Raw genomic sequence first — 19679 nt, 5'->3', positions numbered from 1 at the left:
TCAGTGCTGCTTGACCTTTGCTTATATTGCTTCTTGGGTGTGGGGGCAGGCACACACATGCGACTGTCACACACACACACACACACACACAAACACACTTTCTTGCGTATGCTTTATTTAATGAGGTGTCTGTCTGAACTTTTTTCCAGAAGATTCTACCAAACGATCATGCAATAGGTTCCTGTGAGTCATGGCAGTGTTACTTTTATTTGTTCACATCATCATAGGGAATGACCCCTGTGTGGTGGCCAGGGCTTGCCATGAACCCCTTTTTTCAGTTAATAATAGGTACTTCAAAGTCCTCTATGTAGGCTATCAGGACTGTGGCATGCTGCACTTGAGTATAAGTGGACTGGATTTTTCTTCAGGAAGAGCAGTCACAATTTATTAGAAAAAAAACTGTTGAAGATGACATGCAAGGTAAAAATTCCTCCAACAGGCTTTAGGAATTTTAGATTATTCTAAATTTTAGATTATTCCTTTCCCAATTCTTCCAGCAGAACAAATAAAACAATTTTTAAACATGAGATCCTAATAAATCTTGATCATCTTAATGTGATGATATTTTGGATTTAATGCATTTCAATCCAGTTTAAGTGATTCACATTCATATGGGTTTCCTCTACTGTGGGGTTGCTGAAGGAGAACCGAATTTATTTACATGAGTTAAAGAGCTCAAGTCCACATTGCTTTTGCCAAAATTGGAACAAGCAGATCAGGGGATGTCATATGCTCAATCTCTGAGTGACTTGTCTGCAATTTACAGGCTGATATGCAAAAAAGGGGAAACTGGAAAGAAGGACAGAGAAAGAACGGTGCTAATTTGTTATCCCAGCTCAGCACAGATGATGATATTCAGAGCAAAGGGGAATTTTCCCTATTTGTATCCTATCCCTAGGTTGTGCTTGCCATATAATAATTAGCCGTGCACATACTCTGCTTCAGTTTGAGAAGTCCCCAGCACACACAGCTCAAATACTCTGGCTCTGCAATAAAGTGACACTACAGTGGTACCTTGGCTCAGGAACTTAATCTGTTTCAGGACTCTGGTCATGACACAAATTGGTCATTAGCCAAGTTAAATTTCCCCATAAGGTTCAATGTAAATAAGGTTAATCCATTCTGTAACTTTTTTTTTTAATCAGAAAAATGTGAAGCAAAATGACAAGGAAAAACAAAGATTGTGGCCATCTCCACCCCCACCCTGAGCACAAGCGCAGCCACCTCCCTGCCCCCCCAGCACGACCGCGATCACACCTGTCATCCTTGCACACACCTGTCATCCCAGCATGCTGGGAGGGGGAGAGATGGGCACAAACGCGGGTGCATTCGGGGGCGGGGGGAGACGGGCACAATCGTGCTTGAGGGGAGAGATGGCCGTGATCGCGGTTGCGCGCCTGCAGGAAAGATGTGTGTGATCTCAACCATCTCCCCCTGCCCCCCAGCAAGCTCACGGCAATCTCCCCACTCGGGGGGGTGGGGAGATGGCTGCGATCACGGTCGCCACCCAATGCCAAGTTCGCAACCTGAGTCAAAACATTTATGAAATTTTTGTTCGTGACCCAATTTGGTCGTGAACTGAGGCATTCATGAGGTGTATTACCTGAAGAATACAGAAAGGCCAGTGACAATCAACACATTTCCAAGACTAAAGGCACAATTCCATGTGTGTTTAGAAAAAGATCCTACAAATTTCAGTGTTTTCCAATGAGCCACACACGGTTGGGCACTTAGAAATTGTCCTTGTCAAATCGTTTAGAGTTTTTGGAGGAACACTCTGTGCAGCACACAGTATCTGAACAGACTTTTTCTGCATTTCTGCATTAAATCAGGAAAATGCTGATTGTAATCAGTGGCATTTCTTAAAGTAGTATATTTTCACTCTACTTGTATGCATGACTACAGGTCCAGGCAAAAACTGGCTGTCATTTCCAGATAGCAATCAGTATCCTGATTTTTAATGTACAGTTCAGAGGAACTGGTGCATAAACGCAACACTCTTTTACACTGGACAAAACAAGTTGCTATTAAGGAGTAGACTGCATTTCCCAAGAGATTTATGTTGGCATTTGGGAGCAATTGGAAGAGCTGAAAGACTTTCCACAGCAGGTTCTACAACTGGCATCAAAGTTGGCAGGTTTGCAAAGAGCGCTTTCTTTAGCACAAGCAATTTGACCTGCAGAAGTTGCAAGCATTCTCCCATGTTGTCATGGGTGGGCTGGGAGCTGCAGCATACCAAAGTCAGTTCATGACCCACAATGTGCCATACGGCAAGAATTTTTCAAATCTGCTTGCATACTTAGGATCTTATTTTGCCGTAGCCATGAGGGTAAGTTTTCTTCATATTTTCTTAGCTATACCCCACAAGAAACATAAGGGGCTGTTCATTCCCCTTCACCACCGGTAGACCGCTCCTTTTCCATTCCCCATGAAATGACTCCAGCAATCAGCATTGTTTAAGCTTCAGCTTACCTTTTGATTATCAGGCTGTGCGTATTAATGAACCGCTTCCCGTATGAGCTTTGCCACCATTTAAAATGTTTCTCTGTGTGAAATCATAGCACCACCTGCTGAGAGCAGGGCCTGTGCTATGATAGCAAAGGCTTGGAGGAACATTGCAGGTGAGGCCCCCAACTCAGCTTCCTCACCTTTAGAAAGGGAAGTCCTGTTTCAGTGTGTCTTTGGAAGACTATTGGGTTGGTGACAGACTGGTCATTCTTAGAACAGACACCCCGAAATTTGTGGGATTTCAGTTAGTCCTGGCTAACTTACATCCAGTACATTGCAGCCGGTTCACTGTGTCTACATCTAAATTCAGAATCCATCCATTTTCTGTCAAATGTTAACTACTTAACCATCACGGATGTGTTAAGTTAATTTATCTTAAAAAATCAACAGAATGGTGTTAAAACAGCATAAGAGTATAAAAAACTCCTTCCACAATGGAGGTGTAAGTTCACTCATACTGTGCCTGTAGCTCGGGGTGAGTGGAGCTTCCTCTGAAGTAAATGCGTGTACAATCGCAGCCTTGGGGCTAGGCACACGGTGATGGCTTTGGCTTCACTCGGTTTTTGTGGCATCGATTGAGTCTTTATGAGGCTCTGACTGCAGCGCATCACATCCTCCTTGGCGCTAGTCTTCCATCTGGCTCCACTACCCCAGCACCAGGGCAGCCCGTGCAGCCCAGACTCCAAATGGGAGCGCTCTACCTCCTTCCACGTCCAGCTCCAGGGAAATTACACTGGCGGAATGTGCCAAAGATGCAGCGTCTGACTAAAAATCATAGCATTCATATAGCACTTTCCCCCAAATTCTTGAAAGCATTTCATGAACATGATTACCAGAACTTCAGAAATGTGATTTATCGTTAGAGAAAGTTCAAGATATGTTGCTGCTTATCTACTGCTGCAAAGACATTTATAGTGCAGTGAAACACGTTTCCTTTTATAGATCTTAAGCCTCGATTTATGGTCACTTTTTGATAACTACTGGTTACAAAACTCCCAGCTAAATTATTATGAAATGCACATACAATGTCATTTTTTTATTCCAGGCAATAAATATTTAGTCATGGATTACTGATTTGTTCTTGCTTCCTTTTTTGGCATCTAATGAGATATATTTTTAAAATCTGCAGATATGGAATCAGTTTTAGCTGGAGGGCAGTAATCGTCAGATTAGGAATGTAAAATAAATCACTGTGGCTATTTTAGAAATAAAGAAGCCAACCAACTACATAACCAAGTGACTTCATATTATTGTATTTTTAGAATAATTTGAACATCCCTTTTGGTGGCTTTCCAATGTTTTCTTAATATTTTGGCACAAGCAATGTGCTGTTCAAGCTCTTATAAATTAAGCCATGTTTTTTGGATCCAAAAAACCAGAAGGCATAGTTTTAACTTGATGGGGTTCAGTTCTCTTTTTCAGATCTTTCTGTGAGTTGTTCTTTGGGGCATATAGTTTATAGTGTCTATATTCAAATTTTTCCAATACACTGAAACTCTAAAGTGAAAACTTTTCCAGTTTTTTTTCCTGTTCTTTGAGCGTTAAAAAAAGTTTGTATCGCCCTGAAATTATTGTAGCATCAAATCAAGCCATCCTTCCATAAATCAGTCATCTCTTCTACTGGTTTTTCCATGGATGGGTAAAATAGCTTTGATCAAAACAAATTCTTCTTTTTGCATTGCATTTGAACTTTTGTCATCTTGCAAGGAACCAAGGTGGCTTACAAGGTTCTCCTCCTTGTCTTGTCCTATCCTCACAACAACAACCTTTTGAGGTAGGTTAGACTGAGTATGAGTGACTGGCCCAAAGTTACCCAGTAGCTTCATGACTGAGTAGATACCAGAACCCGGATGTCCCAAGTCCTAGCCCAACATTTTAACCACTATGCGACACTGACTCTCTTATGCTGTTATGCTAGCAGAAGTTGTTTTTGCTTATCCACAGGGGATCATTAATCCCCTGGAGTCCCTTATGCCCCCACCCCTATGTAAATGAAATATTTCTGCTTGTGTGAACAGGAATTTGGATCCAAGCTAAGGTGGGGCTTGCTCCAGACTTGCTCCAAACTAAAGCCCTAAATGTAACAAGCCCAATTCCAGGCTAGTGTGCATAAGAATGCAGCCTAGAATTCCCTTCTTAGGGAAGCGAGGTTGACACCTTCCCTGTCAGGTTTCCAAAAGCAGGCCCAAACCATGTTCTTCCAGCAGGCATTTGAGAATGGTCTGTGTGCTTGCGCTGTATTAGCTTTGCTTGTTTAATTTGGGTATTTGTTCAATTTTAATATTTAACTGATTTAATTATATTTTAACTTTTGTATATCTTGTATGCACTTTAACTGCATGAGTTTTATTATTGTGAGCCAGCTTGAGTCCCAAGTCACTGGGAATAGGCAGAATATAAATAAATATAATAAAAAATAAACTAGTAATAGAATACATCGCAAAATGCCAAATTCTGTTATTCCAAGGTCACATTCCTTCCAGTGAGGGAAAAAACCATTTTTCTGCAACTGTGAATAAACGAATAATCATTTCTCAGTCTGCTTCTGCTCTTCTGCTCTTCTGCCCCCGCCCCAACACCCAACTGGCGGTGGCTGCAACAGAGCTAGTGCTACTGAGCAAACTAATACAGAGTTCCTAATTTGCCTGTTGCTTCTTGTTTTTGTTTTACTGCAAACTGTAGTTTAAGAAAAGGGTTCAAAATGGGTAAACATAGGAGCAGAATTAGACCTGTGCTGAGCTGTCCCCATAAAGTCTGGGCACACTTCCCCACGTTTCTTCTCCAGCACCAGGCAGTGATGCAGAGCCAGAGTGGCAAAGGATGTGATATGGGGATGACTAACTGCTGGTCAGTGTACCCAGCTCAACACAACCCTGTGCAACGCAAGTCCGTCGCAAACTCTGGTTCTGCATCAGATGATCACAGCTGAAATCACCAGGCAAAACCTGCTACCCGGGAATGCAAAGTTGCACCACACTCCACAGCTGATTCAAGGACCGTGCCTGTCATACAATACAGCTGTTGTATTAATGAGAACAAACGACTGACGTGAGATGTCACACACAGTTGTTTGCATGTTTACCCTGCCTCTTTGTGAGCAGCTGCAGGAACCTGCAGCCTGGCTTCCAGGACAAAGGGAGAAGGGCTGCTTAACCCTTTCCCCGCCATCCATTTTCCTTATTCAGAATCATGCCAATCCCTCCCCTCCCCAATACACAAAACTGCCCTTTCATCTGTGAGAAAAACTACTTTCCTCTGCAGTTGTTGGGAGCTGGGTTCCTTTCTTCCCTCTTTTTCTCCTCTTGCAAGGAACCCAAGATGGCACACCATGGCTCTCCATTTCTTCCTCATGGTGGGTAGGCTGGGCTGACAGTCCGTGACTGGCCCAAAGTCACCCAATGAGCTCGTGACCAAGTGGGAACTAGAAACCGGACCCAGCTCAGTCTGGCACTCCAATCACTACATCACCACTCTAGCCTGCGCCTTTTCTCTCTCTGCCATTCTCTTCTGGAGTCATTCTCATTCTGGATTCGGTAGGTAGAGGACAAAAGCAGAATGAAAATCTACCTGTGAACCCCGTGTACCAGCATGTGGGGTGTCCATGACCGGGCACTGAGCTGTTTCACTCTCTCTCTTGCTGATACTTGTGTTATGCAACTCACAACTGAGGCTAGTCTCAGAAAGTGTAGATACACAGATATATGGTAGCATTTATTTAACTCCAAGAAGGATGGACAGTAAGGCAAAGACTATATCTTACTTTGAAGACATACCTAGCAGCAGCAGCAGCTTGCTTGCTTGCTTGCTTTCTCCCCCCTCCCTCCCCTCCCTCCCCTCTTTTGTTACTCCAACATGGGTCCCAGGCAAGGCCTCAAGCTGAGAATGGAATCTTAGCAGGTGGTAAGGAGACTTTCACCCTTTACCCCCACTGTGCTCCTGGTCCAATTCAGGTCCTGTATGCCTGCCGTTTTCATTACCGTAATGTAATCCATTAAAGCAATGGGGATTGCCAAACTCAAAGTCCTTGTTCAGCAGACAGCCACATTAGGGTCCTCGTCTGGATTTAGTGCTCCTGTAATTAAATAGGCAAAAGAGAAGAATGTAGCTGCTCCTTTTGCTTAGTTCCAAGATGTTACTAAGGCAAACAATTTCCTGCAGCTGCCTGCTCCTAAAGATCTTGGTTAATGTACTTTTGGGGGTAGAAGGACAACTTAAGGTGCAGGATTTAGGCTCACATCTAGTCACTGAACTTTTTCAAAATGTGATCTTTTCACTGTGTTCCTCTTTCTAGAAAGATGAGAAAGCAACAATAGCCAAGATGAACCGCCAGCGTGCTAATTCCATCGGGCACAACCCACCACACTGGGGAGTGGATCGCTCCTTTTACAACCATCTTGGCACTAACCAAGTTTCCAAGGAGATGAAAAGAATGGTAAAGATGTTCACACTTTTGTGTGAGTGAGTGTGTGTGTGTGTGCGTGTAAAGGTGTTTCTGTAAATGCTTTCCTGCAATGGCTATGGTATCAGAGCATTATGGAAGACTTGGGGGCCAACCAGGGACTTGCACTCTGCCTCAGCATCTGCTACTGAAACACAACTGAATGAAGGCAGTTTTGTAACTACCCGCTCACCCTACACTAGGCAAGATTTCTTACAAGATGATGGAGCAGCAACTGCAACTCAGTCACACAACTACCAATAAAATTACATGAAATGTGCTTTATTTGATGTTGTCCAAAAGTATTTTCTCTACTGCTCATTTCCAGAACAATTCAATTCCAGAACAAACAAAATGGGAAGTAACAGCAAATGCAAAGGCAGTTGATGTAGCTATAACAAGAGATCCAAAATCTGTATTTGTGTTGTAATACCTTTATTAGACCATTTTGACCAACACAAAAAAAGTGCAAGCTTTTGGCATATCTGAATCCTCTTCACCAGGCATGCACAGGGGTGAACAGGAGTCTGGACATCCCTTGTTCTCTTCTGAATTGTGTTGCTGATCGCAGACCCCTTGGACCCCTTGGAGCTAAGGAGCAGGGTACACACTTCTGTTGCAGTGCTAGGGATTCTCTAGCCTAAAGTTTGAAGGCAGGGGTTAGCCAAGAGATCATACCCCTCGGAATGCTAGGAAGTCCAGCTTGGTTGAAGTCACTGCACTTTCTGCATACATCTGAGCTGACTGGAAGCAGGCCAAATTGGGGGATTTTTCACAGACTATTGTTTCCAAAAGAGGTTGTGATTTCTGCATTTTTATATAACATGAAGGGAATTTGCTCAAATTGCACTATTTTCATATGCTTTCCAGATGGCTATTTGCATAAAACATGCAAAATATCATGAATTATGTACTTTGCATAGAGTTATACAAACTGCACAATTTGCTCAAGCTCTTTAGCATTTTTATGTGCAAACTGTGGCCTGTTTTAGAAATTGAAGTCCACAAACTTCCATGACACACTTCATAGTAAATCAGTGCCTGGACCGGGCTGGCAAAGCAGAATTGGAGCAGGGGGTCAGGAAAATCTGTTGGATTTTCCTTCACCTCTGTTGAGAGTATTATTTCTTGGCTAACTCACTGCAGTTCAGGAGTATCGTCACTGCCAAGGCCAAGCTTCAGTGATGGTGGCACTGCGGATCTCCACAAGGAGATGAATGAAGGCATCTAATCTAAATGTAGGTGTTGTAAGGAATTGCTGATACACAGATCAGGAAGGACTCTATGCTGGTTACACAGAGAATATTCTATCCATGAAAGAGGTGCCAAGTCTAATGTATGAATTCTTACTATTGACACTACTTGGATCAATTAACATTGTTTATCTCAATAATACTTCTATTTATTGCATTTATGCCCCACCTTTTTCCAAGGGGGTCAAGGTGGCATAGATGCTTGTCTACGCCTACCCTCATTTTATCCTCACCCTCTGGTGTATATCAGTGTGTGTGTGTGTGAGAGAGAGAGAGAGGAGGAGGTCACAGAAGATCAAGATCTCCCAGTGAGCTTCATGGCTGAGTGGGGAACTGAACCTGGTCTGACATGCTGCACCAGAGTAGTCCTATGCAGGCATTTCCCTGTTTGCATATAGGGCTAATGTGAGGAGGGGGACATTGACATGGATGTAAGCCCTACTTCCAAAGTCCCCACATACCCAGACCTTCAACTGTTGAGGACAGAAGGCTGACAGGGGCATTGTCAGTGCATCTAACCATTAAATGTGCTTGCAGAGATACTTTCAGCCTTGCACTCAGCAAGCAAAGGGCTGTCTGGCAGCTGGGTGTGGAAGGAGGCTCCCTTCCCCATTTTACCCTGCAAGCAAGCATGGGGCTGCCATGGCTGTCCATGACCACCTTCAGGTGAAGCAGCTCAGGCTGCGAGACAGTGACTTCCTTAAGGACGCACAGGCAAAACCTGGCTGAACCGATATTTGAAATGGGTGCGCGGCAAATGGTCTGACCCAGCATTTTGAATGTGAACAGCCAAGCTTGGACTGAGCTGGACACGGAGTGGCAGTTCCTGAGGATGGTAAAGTTCTGGCCTAATATGACCTACTTTTCTAGTTCCTGTTAGCGTTTGTTTCCCTGATTTGGACCAGCTGAAAGCTCCAGACTGTTTCCACAGACAGTCCCACATGCAGTGTGTTGCAGTCATCCAATTGCAAGGTTACTCGGGCCTGGATAACTGTTGCTTAGCTAGCCCAGTAACACAATTTAGCTTATCAATCAATTTCCTCTTCACTGCTATCCCTTTAAAATTAGTTAGGGAATGCTTTTACAAGATATGTCTTCACTGCACCCTGGACTATTTCTCATATTAAAAACAATGGTACATCCAATAGGGAAATGCCAGTTATGTAGCTAATTTCTTCCAGGGCAGTATATCCAAGAGTATAGTTTGGAAGTAACAACTCTTTTAGCACATTATATGAAATTTAGGGTGCAATCTTATGCCTGCTTAAACAGAAAAAAAATCTTAAAACTAATAGGGTTCTTATTCAGTCTGAACATGAATAGTAGGGCATCCTTAATTATTAATAGTGTTGATTCAGCTTAAAATAAAATGGGAAATGAGAAAAGCAAAGATTTCATCTGGAAGTAATTGAGTTGATCATACAGTGCTTGTGTTTTTTGCAAACATATTGCTGTGAATAATTCTGCGTTTACAATTATGCAGTCTAATCAGCTTGAATACCTCTAGTAATATGTCTATAAAATGAATGCCGCTGCTGTTATTTTTTCCCTTATTTTGTTTTTATGATGATCATCCTGTTCGTACACAGTTTTGTCAAGTGGACATAGTACAATATCAGTCCAGCTGCAGCTTTTGTTAGCATAGAAACCTCTTTTGGCTTTTTGGTCATGCAAACACACAAAGCACAATATGATGAAGGGATTCTAATCAAGCTAGAATGTAATTATAATTAGATGTTTCTTTGAATTGGCATTAGAGGGGTGCTTGCATCATCCAGTTCATAGACAAAGGGTAGCTGTGCCAAGAGGTATTATGCATCATGTTGTTAATTAGAGCTCGTTGCGTCTAGCTGGTGGTTCAGAAGGAAAACATTATTATTTATTGAAATATCAAACTGATATTTGGTTTTTGTTTTAAACAACATCCTCTACATTTTTGCAAGGCTATGAGCAGAAAAAAATATTTGGAACATGTAAAGACAGGGTGAATTTTTTACCTTTGTAGATAATCTGTCGTAAAGGGATAGTGTTTATTTTGTGAGAATTTTATATCTCTTCCAGGATATTTTGAGACACACAGAAGGTGCATTTAGCTTATGATTGCCTACAGTAAAAAATGTGAGGATTGGTATTTTGGAGATCAGTAGAGAAGTGCTGTGCTGAATATTTTATTGATATAAAGAAGGTCTTATTTTTTTCAGCACATCATTTCACACATGCATGTTGAAACTAGTAATTCTGCAAGTTGGATAGGGTGTGTTTATGATAACTTAGAAATAACTTCAAAAGAATCTGGGATGGAATTTTAGATGCATTGTTGCCCTGGGTGTCATCCTCATTTTCTTTGTCTCACTGCTTTCAGTCAGGTTCTCTTAGTCTTTGAATCACTACAAAAACCTTCAAAATCTGTTTACCAAGTATGATTCTGGGTGAGAACGCAACCCACAGAGAACAATACCTCTGTTGTGCTTCAACTCTCTGACAAAACTTGCCACCTGTTTCCAGCCATTACTGCCAATCCTGCAGAAAATAATTTATTTCTTCTTTCTCTTCCCTGCTTCTTCAAATAGTGAAGCACTGTGTTTTCTATCTTGCTTTTCTGGATGATGTTTCCATGCAATTATATAATGCTCCAGGTGGCCTAAAAGCATACTTAATATAGGGAATGAAAAACTCTGTTATGTAAAAACAGCCCCTCTGGGAGGAGGAACTTTAAAGGGTAGGAGCAGGGCCATGCAGGGGTAGCAGGGCACTAGGAAGGCAACTGAGTTATGCCCAAGCATCCCTTCACGTAGGACAGTGGCCACAAAAGCTGCTTTTCGTACAGGTGCCACCAGGGCAAATGTGTGTGAGCATAAGCATGGCATGACCAACAGCACCAAGCAAGCTTGGCTTTAGTCGCAGTTCATGAAACAGGACAGTATCCAGCGATATCAGTCCACAAACACAAATAGCACCTGCAAAACTGCGCCAAATATTTCTTCTGTATAAGCGCATTAGCATTATGTGTATGCAACTAGACATGCAAACACAGTGCACTAGTTTCTGCATGATGGTTTGGGCAACCAAAACTGTACTTGGATTGCCCTCTTGCTTCTAGTTCAGAACCTCGTTCCCATTAGCACAATATCATTTGCTCTAGGAATGACCCAGCTCACTGCTGCCACAGAATAACCATCGTGTTGCAAATGTGCTTCTCCTGCATGGCTAATGCTGTGTTGGATTTGTTAAAAAAAATCAGAAACCATGAACGAGAACAGTCTGCAAGCATATGAGCAAAATAGTACAGTCGTCTGAGTGCAGGTTTCAGCCAAAGTATCTCCTCAAATTACTTCATTGCCTGTTGCTGCTTGAATTATGAGCAGAACGGTGAAGGCCTGCCCTTCACTCTCCCAATTTTAGCCAAATCATGCCCAACAAAACCTTCTAAAAGCAGGTTTAAGGGGTAGGAACCCACTGTAATCAAACTCCTGCAAAGGAAGAATTTTCTGACTGAAAGCAATACAACAGTGGAACCAGCTGCCTAGAGAGGTTGTGTGCTCTTCCACACTAGATGCCTTCAAGAAGCAATTGGACAGTTTGGTGAACTGGGATGGTGTAACTGGTGCACTAGCAGGGGATTAGACTCAATAGCCTTCTTGGCCCCTTCTGACCCAGCTCTGTTCTCTCTCTCTCCTGCTCTCTCTCTCTCTCTCTCTCTCTCTCTCTCTCTCTCTCTCTCTCTCTCTCTGTGTGTGTGTGTGTGTGTGTGTGAGTGAGAGAGAGAGAGAGAGAGAGAGAGAGAGAGAGAGAGAGAGAGAGAAACTTGAGCACTGCTGTCTCTAGTAACTTTGAAACTGGACCCTTAGTTTAAACTCTGTTCTAAATGCAATTTTCAGGTCACAAATTTCATAGTTGTTACATCTATATTTGTAATATAAGGAAAAAATTTTCGTGAGTTAAAAGGGTGTTAATTCCTTAGACTGGTTATAGGCAGTGAAGTACCCACAGATACCAATACATACCCATATACCTTTCTTGGCATCTGCCAAGGTGGACTACCCTTTCCAATTTAAAGCTTAATTTATTTCACAGCTGGGATTGCTGTGAAACACGTTTCTGTTAGGGTTGAAAACTGTTGGTCCAAAAGAATCATAGAACATAGAGTGGGAAGGGGCCATGAAGGCCATCGGGTCCAACCCGCTGCTGTTGCAGGACACCAAGTGACAGCGTCCCACTCAGGTGGCTGTCCTGTTTCTTTCTGAATGTCTCTAGTGTGGGAGAGCCCACCACCTCTCCAGGCAGCCACCGCCACCATCAGAGTTCTTCAGGGTGTCAGGGCTCAACCTCCGCTTCTGGCTTGTTCTCAGTCTTCGGGCGAGTTGCTTGTCTTTCACCATGCTTCCCATGGCAGCCATTCTGTGCTGGTGCCCAGGGCAGTTTTTTGAATTGTCAAATATGGTCATGGCCTGAAAAGGTTGCCTTCACCTGCGCTAGGCTTGCCACCTGAGACTAGCCAGTGTTCGTATTGCCAATCTCGCACTGTGGCGAATGACGCTTGAGCTGCCCGCTCTGCCCTTGTTGTGTCATTTCACACCCAGGTGTCTTCCATTGACCCTGTGGTGGTTTCCTGCTTGCAAGCATGCAAATAGTACTCTAACAGTGGAATAGTCTTCCGACAGAGCATACAACTAGTGCCTAATGTTTCTTTCACTGCAGCAGTGTGATGAAGCCGCAAGTACTGTGTTAGCAGCATTTGTGACAGTGGCTCACAGCATGGAAACATTTTAAGATTAATCCTGGAAGCAGCAGGCTGCAGCCACGCTCTTATGAAGACATACTGGAGTTCTCAGAAAGGGAATCCCCACTGAATCCATATTGCACCCTTCCTAGCACAGCAGCATTTTTAATTTTGCTTTTCGCGGCAGACAATCCTGGCAAGTCTGGTTTGACTCAGGACTTTCTCCAATCTACCTCTGCTCTTTTACTTATTTCAGATTTCGCCCTAGGCAAAAGCTAGCAACAGCCTGGGGATACACAGAATGCAGCTTCACTGTTCTTCCTGAAAGTCTTTCGACCTCCCTCAAAGCTCCCTGAAAGTTCACTCTTATATGAGAATCCCAAATTCAGTTCTCTTTCATTTTAGACAAAATGCCAATGGCATCTCCAATGTATGGATTTTCCTGAGAGGCAATTCTACAGTACTCTTGAAAAAACCATGAGTAGTGGCGGATGCCCTTCAGCGGAGGAGCAGTCTCTTAGGGAAGTTCCAGGGCTGGGAAATCCGACTCCTGGGAGCCCAGTGGGCCACTCCCAGTCCAAGGATCAGACATGAGCCACGTTTGGCTTTTCTCACAGACGTGCCTCTCTCAGGCGGGCTGCAATTGGTGCATTTAAAATAAACGCTAAGGTACTGTATGCACATGGCACAAATTGAATTTGTGCAAACTGTGTGATTTCTGCAGATTTCCTTAGCCATTCTTTTAAAAATGTTCAAACCACATCTTAGAAATAGAAGTCCACAAGCTGGTTGAGCTTGTAGCACAGCGAGCAGATGCTGGTGCAGGGCTAGCGAACCAGAATCTCTGGGTCAGGGGCAAATTGTGAAAATCCAATAGATTTTCACCCCCTGTTGGGTCATTTCTCACATGTCCCTGCAGATGCTTCTTTGGAGCAACAGCTGTGGTGCCATGATTTCCTTGATTGTATCATCATGCTGTTCCCTAGTTTTTTTTCCAGGAGTCTCAGTGCAGAACAATGTGCATTAATTAGCCAAAGTGAAAGGATCTGGGTGTGATTGATGCTGAGACTGTGCACAAGGCTTGTTTGTGACCAGAAATCCACCCAGTCATTTCATGGAAGTTTCTAGTCTCAACTGCATTTACTGCTTGTTGCTGTTAGGTTCTCTTTTCCAGTCCAAGCAAAACAATATACCCAAGACAAACTAATATTTACTAAGTCACGAAGAATCATATTTTTAGCATATGTCTGTGAGATATTCAGTGGAGTTCAGTTCCCATTCCTCTTTTTTCCTGCTTAGCTAGTGTCATGTTTTTTAACATAATCATGGAGATATTTTAAAATACAGTCTTGTAGCAATGAGCAACTGCTGTTCCCAAGGTAACTCAGAAAGTGTTGGCTACTTGAATGTACTGCTACTGGTCTAGGGCCATATCCAAGGTGGGAGCCAATAAGTGACTTGCTGCAGCTGAAGCAATGGTTTTGTATTTTCTATTTTTTATTTTCTTAATACAGACTGTTAAATTTGGGATGGATGGATGAGAGCTTGTTTTGGAATAGGGAACCAGCTGAGTTTGCTAATGCTCCTAAAAATGATAGCGTCCCACCCAGTTGTTCTCAGCCAAGCTTTGCCCTGTCTGCAGATGGATTTGTCACAATGATTCACATCTTTCAGTTGCCAAAGTCATCTGAAATAAATTTAGGCTTGTGAACATAGCAAGGTGTTTAAAAAATATATAATTCTGGTATGGAGTGTTTGTGTATTCGCTCTTTCTTTAGGTTTGCCCCGCAGCTGAGTTCCATCTACTCTTTAAACGCTAGGATTCTGATAGAAGTAGTACCCTTTAACAGTGGGAGCAATTTACAATCATGCTTATTTAGCTTATATCCATCATGTCAGAGTCTATTGAAAGGTTGCTTGAAACTTCAGTAAGCCTCTTGATGTAATCTTAATAAACACAAGGCAAGAAAAAGCAAAAAAGAACAGAACAATTTGTTTGGCTTCCTGAAAAGCCTGAAACCCAGCCAGTAAGGTGTTGCGCAGGCATGGAAACGGTCAGAAGAAGCCTTCTCCTTCATGCCTTCCAACCTTGCTGCTTTCCAGGCCAGGCCCTCCCATGTAGCAGGATGAATCTCCCGCCTCTCATGGCGGAGCAGTGAAGTGTCTGCTCACATGCCTCCAGGAGGGGTTCCCGTGGCTGCTGCTGGGCTGGGGGATGCTGGTGGGCAAGCCGCTGCTCCGGAGAGTTCCACTGCATTTGCCACAGGGGGAGAGTTGAGCCCATTGAGCTCTCTGGAGGGGCTGCCCCCCTGGCAGCACTGCAGTGGGTTCTCTAGAGCAGTGGTTTTCAACCACTGGGCCATGGACCGGCATCGGACTGTGTGTGTGGGGGGGTGCATCCCTCTTGCTGCAGACCAGTGCAGGGGCTGGCTGTGCTGCACCACCTCTTCCTCCATTGGCATCACGCTTGGGGGAGGTGCACTGGTGCCACCAGGGGGCTGGTAGGAGAGACAGCTCGATGGGAGCCAGCTGGGAGTCACACCGTGCCAATTTCGATATTTTGTTCTTTTGTTGGCATTTTTTGTTGCTCAGTTTCTGGTTGTTTTGGAGATTTTTTTTGTATTATGTTTGGAAACTAATACGCAGAATACTTTATGTGCATGGTGTTTTTTGCTTCTGCCTCAGAGGTCCCCGAGGCAGTTTTCCTGTTTTCGGCAGTCCCACCTGTGGAAAGGCTGAAAACCACTGCTCTACAGAGTCCGAGCAGCCCTGCTTTCCCACTAGATCAAGTGCTGGCCACATGGCAGGGGTGGCCAGTGGAGCTCTCCAGCGCTGCGCCTGCTCCCTGGCATGCTCAGAAAATGCTCTCTGAGTGAGCTGGTGGGAGGCCAGGCTCTCCAAAGAGCCACGTAAGGGGGCTGCCCAGCTCAAGCACTTGGCTCCGGTGAGGGGAGACCTTCCTGGAGATTTTGAGACCCCCTCACTCGTTTTGTAAGCCCTACTGTAAGGGGGTAAGAGAGGAAAAACCACATTTATTCCCTTTATTTATGCTATTTATCTAGCCCCCCTTTTCCTCTTCCTCTCCATTTTGTCCTCCCAACAACCCTGTGAGGGAGGTTAGGCGGAGAGTCAGTGACTGGTTGAAAGGCACCTTGTGAGCTTCTTGGCCAAGTTGGGATTAAACCCCTCGTCTCCCAAGCTCCAGTCCAGCACTCCAACCTCCCCACAATACTGCGGTCTGGTTCACTGTCCGGTGTTTCTCAGAGGAAGAACAGGATATAAATGTAATAAATACACCTGTTTGTCCGTTGCTTGTCTCACTGATGTTCCAAAGACCTTAAAAATCAAAATGTCAGCACTTCTGTTGATTATTGCAGCACTAAACACTTCTGAGACCATATTCACACATAGCAACAGTGGTATGGGAGCCACCTTGCCTATCAAACTTCCTCCCTGCTCAGAATCGAGGGTGTATACTCCAAAGAGTTCCTTCACATCATTCGTATTGGCATACTTTGTGCGCATTCACATATCATATGAAAGCAACTCATTACATTCTCCTAAGTTCCAAATAATTCCAGTTGTACCCAGCAAGACAATGAGTGGCTTAGGCCAGGGACTGCCTCAGAGTTTCTTTCAGAGGCAGTTCTCCTAATCCATCTATTAGTCAGTTGTTATTTGGTCCCAAAGTTGATAAGTACACATACAAAAGATGCACTCCCATGTTGCTGTGAGAGTTTCAGACAAAAGATGCATTTGTGAATGCAGGCGATGTATGGTGTGACTAGCTTTGTTCCCTTTATGTTGATGTCTCCAAAATAGTTCTGTGACCTAAACAGTGACTGACACTACCTTCTCTTGATAAGTCAGTTCATTGGTGTCAAGCTGACGAATGTATGCCCCCCACCCCGATGTTTCTGTGTAATGCTTCAAAATTCTCCAGGTCATTCTGCTGGCTAATTTGTATTTTTTTCTTCTTCTTTTAATCTTCCTTTCAGGGTTTTGAAGATCCAAAAGACAAGTAAGAGAAAAAACTTGGTTCTCCTCCTCCTCCTCCTCCTTCTTTTTACTGTAACATGAAATGTGTAAAAAAAATTCCAGCTGCACAACTTTTTCTTGGACCCTGTGATGTCCTTCTACTAGTGGAACAGAATAACTGATGGAAAGGACTTCTTCTCCCCATGGTAGCCCCAGCTTGCATTAAGACTCCCCAAACGACCATCGCAAGCAAGCCCCACCCCCAAATAAAAAAATCTGTTTTTGAAAGTGTGAATTCAGGATTAACATATATAATTACTTTATTTCAATATAATACATTTATCTTATTTTACTACTTTCAACAAAACTTTGTGATAACCAAGTTCTCTATTGTTCCTTTCATAAAACTAAAAGCTATATACAATTATTGTGATAATAGCTGTTATATGAAGTTTAATTTGGAAGCATTTTGCAGGAAAATACCCTTCTTTTTCTAAAGTACCCAACAGTTAATTAACAAAGACAATTCCCTTTAGAATGTCTGAATCTGAGTGAGTTTAGACTATATCCAATTAGTAAAATCATTTGAAAGAGATTGTTTTTAGACCAAGTATCTTTCTTGTGACATGAACATTCCTTGTTGATTTATCCAAAAATAGCTTCTATTTAAAGTTCCTTGCCTTATAAAAACAACAGATGAATGCCCTAAGCTCCACCATTTTTCTCAGGAAAAGGCCCTACCTTGGATTATATTACCTCTGTGTAAACATATTTTATCTAGATTTATGAACAATAAACCTGGCTTCAATTGAACATACCAGATTGAATGTTTGGGTTACTGCTGTCTGTAACTGGTGTGCACCAGTGAGATTTGCAATGGCATCTACGGAATCTCAGAAGAGAATCTCGGTTATATAAGGCAGGAGTGGGTTGGGAGAGAGACAGAAAGCTCCAAATGTATCACCTCTGCTGTTTCCTAATTAAGGATATTTGTTAAAGTAGGATTTTTACTGCCAAAAATGCCAGAAAAGACTTAGTGTATTTTGTTTAGCTGTGGGAGTCTGAGATGAATAATTCAAGATCTGGGCTGTGCAGTTGTTTCCTGCCATTGATTAAAACATCATGTGATTTGCACTTAATTAGAACCTTTATAGGAGGGAGATATGACTTTGGAGCTTCCAAAGACATGAGGTCAAATACTTCAGATTCTCTCCTAATGAGTTTAGAGCTTCCACAAAGGCAAGAGGTCAAATGGTTTAGATTCTCTTCTCTGCGTTTGTGGGAGAGTCCTTTTTTAGACAGAAAAAGGTCCTACAACTCCCAGCATCCTCCAACCAGCCACGTTGGCTGCGGCATAATGGGGGTTGTAGGACTTTTTTCTATCTAAACAAGCATAGAATTATACCCTTAACTCAATTATTCAGATACAGTCATTCATGATTAAACCTAAACCTAATTTTCTTAATCCTGATTACAGTACTATTCTTTGACATGTTCAGGTCACAATGCAACTTTTTTAGTATTTCGCTTTTGCACAGTGACCATTTCATTTGACTGTGATGCAGTGATAGGTGACCTTTACTGCAATGGGATAATGTTGTTGTTGTTAGCCTTTGGGTCCTGAATGGAACCACAGAGAACCATTGTCATATTGGAAAAATTAAGGGAGCAGTGTGCGAAGAACTACCTTTACACCCATGGGGATATATAAGGCAGTGTCCAATGCAACATGAGTTATGTATTACAGTGACAATGACACTGGCTACCTCTTAGCTACCAAGCCATGTTCAGGGTCTGTTGGCATAATTCAGCCCTGAACAGCTTCTTCTTGTTGTTGTTGTTGTTGTTGTCAAGTTGTCTTTGACATATGACAACCCTATTAATGAAAGGGTTGAAATCTCCGAAATCTCCCATCCATGACATCCCTGCTTAGCTGTTCTAAATTCAAGGCTGTGGGTTCCTCAATGGAACCAATCCATCTCTTATTCAGTCTTCCTTTTCTTCTTCTTCCTGCCTTCAATGTTCCCTCATACAGAACAGCTTGGGAACAGGTTACCTGGCAGATCACCTACCTTTATAGAGATCGGCAGTCACTAAGATCACTGGAGGAAGCCTAAAGTGTGCCTTCTTCATGGTAGCTCCTGCCTTGTGGAAGGCACCAACTATGACATTTTACAGGTGCCTGGCAAAGACCCAGCTCTTTATCCATGCCTTTCCTGCATTATGCTACCTTGTTGGTTTGCTTAGCAATGTTGTGCTTTTACTGTTACTGAATTGCATTTATAGTCTGCCTTTCTTCCTCTTGCAAGGAACCCAAAGTGGCCTATGTAGTCCTCCTCCACTCCATTTTATCCTCACAGCAACGATCCTGGGTTAGCTTTGGTTCCAAATACTTTAAAATATTTTATGCATTTTACCTGATTACCTTTGTATTTGCTGTCATATAGTTTCTCCCATTTTTATAAATGGCCTAGAGAGACCTCTTGATATGCTAAGCAGTATAGAAATAGGCATCATCATCATCAGAATGTGAAGTACCAAGGAGAGCTTCCATTTGGGGGCAGCATAGAAATGTAGTAAGTAAATTAATAAATACATAATGTAAAGTACATTGTGCTGGCATAAAGGAGTGTAACTACTACAAAAATAGCCTCAACCAGCAAGATGGGATTCCCTGGAATATCTGTTGCATCAGCTAATGCTATTGGCATTGCAGGAAAGGTCATTTGTACTAGCACAGTGTAATTTATGTTAGTGCTTATGTTGCATTGGATACTGCCCA

The 19679-nt window shown here is 43.0% G+C and overlaps 1 protein-coding gene across 1 annotated transcript in view; it reads left to right on the top strand.

The window, feature by feature from the left end:
* The window catches only part of ADCY5 (adenylate cyclase 5), a 276967-nt gene that overhangs the window by 209906 nt on the left and 47382 nt on the right, over positions 1-19679 (top strand). The window contains exons 8-9 of the mRNA XM_044438027.1: positions 6800-6940; positions 16918-16940. Of these exons, the coding sequence (XP_044293962.1) occupies positions 6800-6940; positions 16918-16940 (164 nt within the window). The remainder of the gene's footprint in view (positions 1-6799; positions 6941-16917; positions 16941-19679) is intronic.

This window comes from Varanus komodoensis, unplaced genomic scaffold, assembly GCF_004798865.1.
Source record: "Varanus komodoensis strain SLA01 unplaced genomic scaffold, ASM479886v1 scaffold32, whole genome shotgun sequence".
In the NCBI taxonomy this organism is placed as follows: Eukaryota; Metazoa; Chordata; class Lepidosauria; order Squamata; family Varanidae; genus Varanus; species Varanus komodoensis.
Note: the sequence above shows the minus strand (reverse complement) of the source record. Positions and strands in the feature narration are given on the sequence as shown.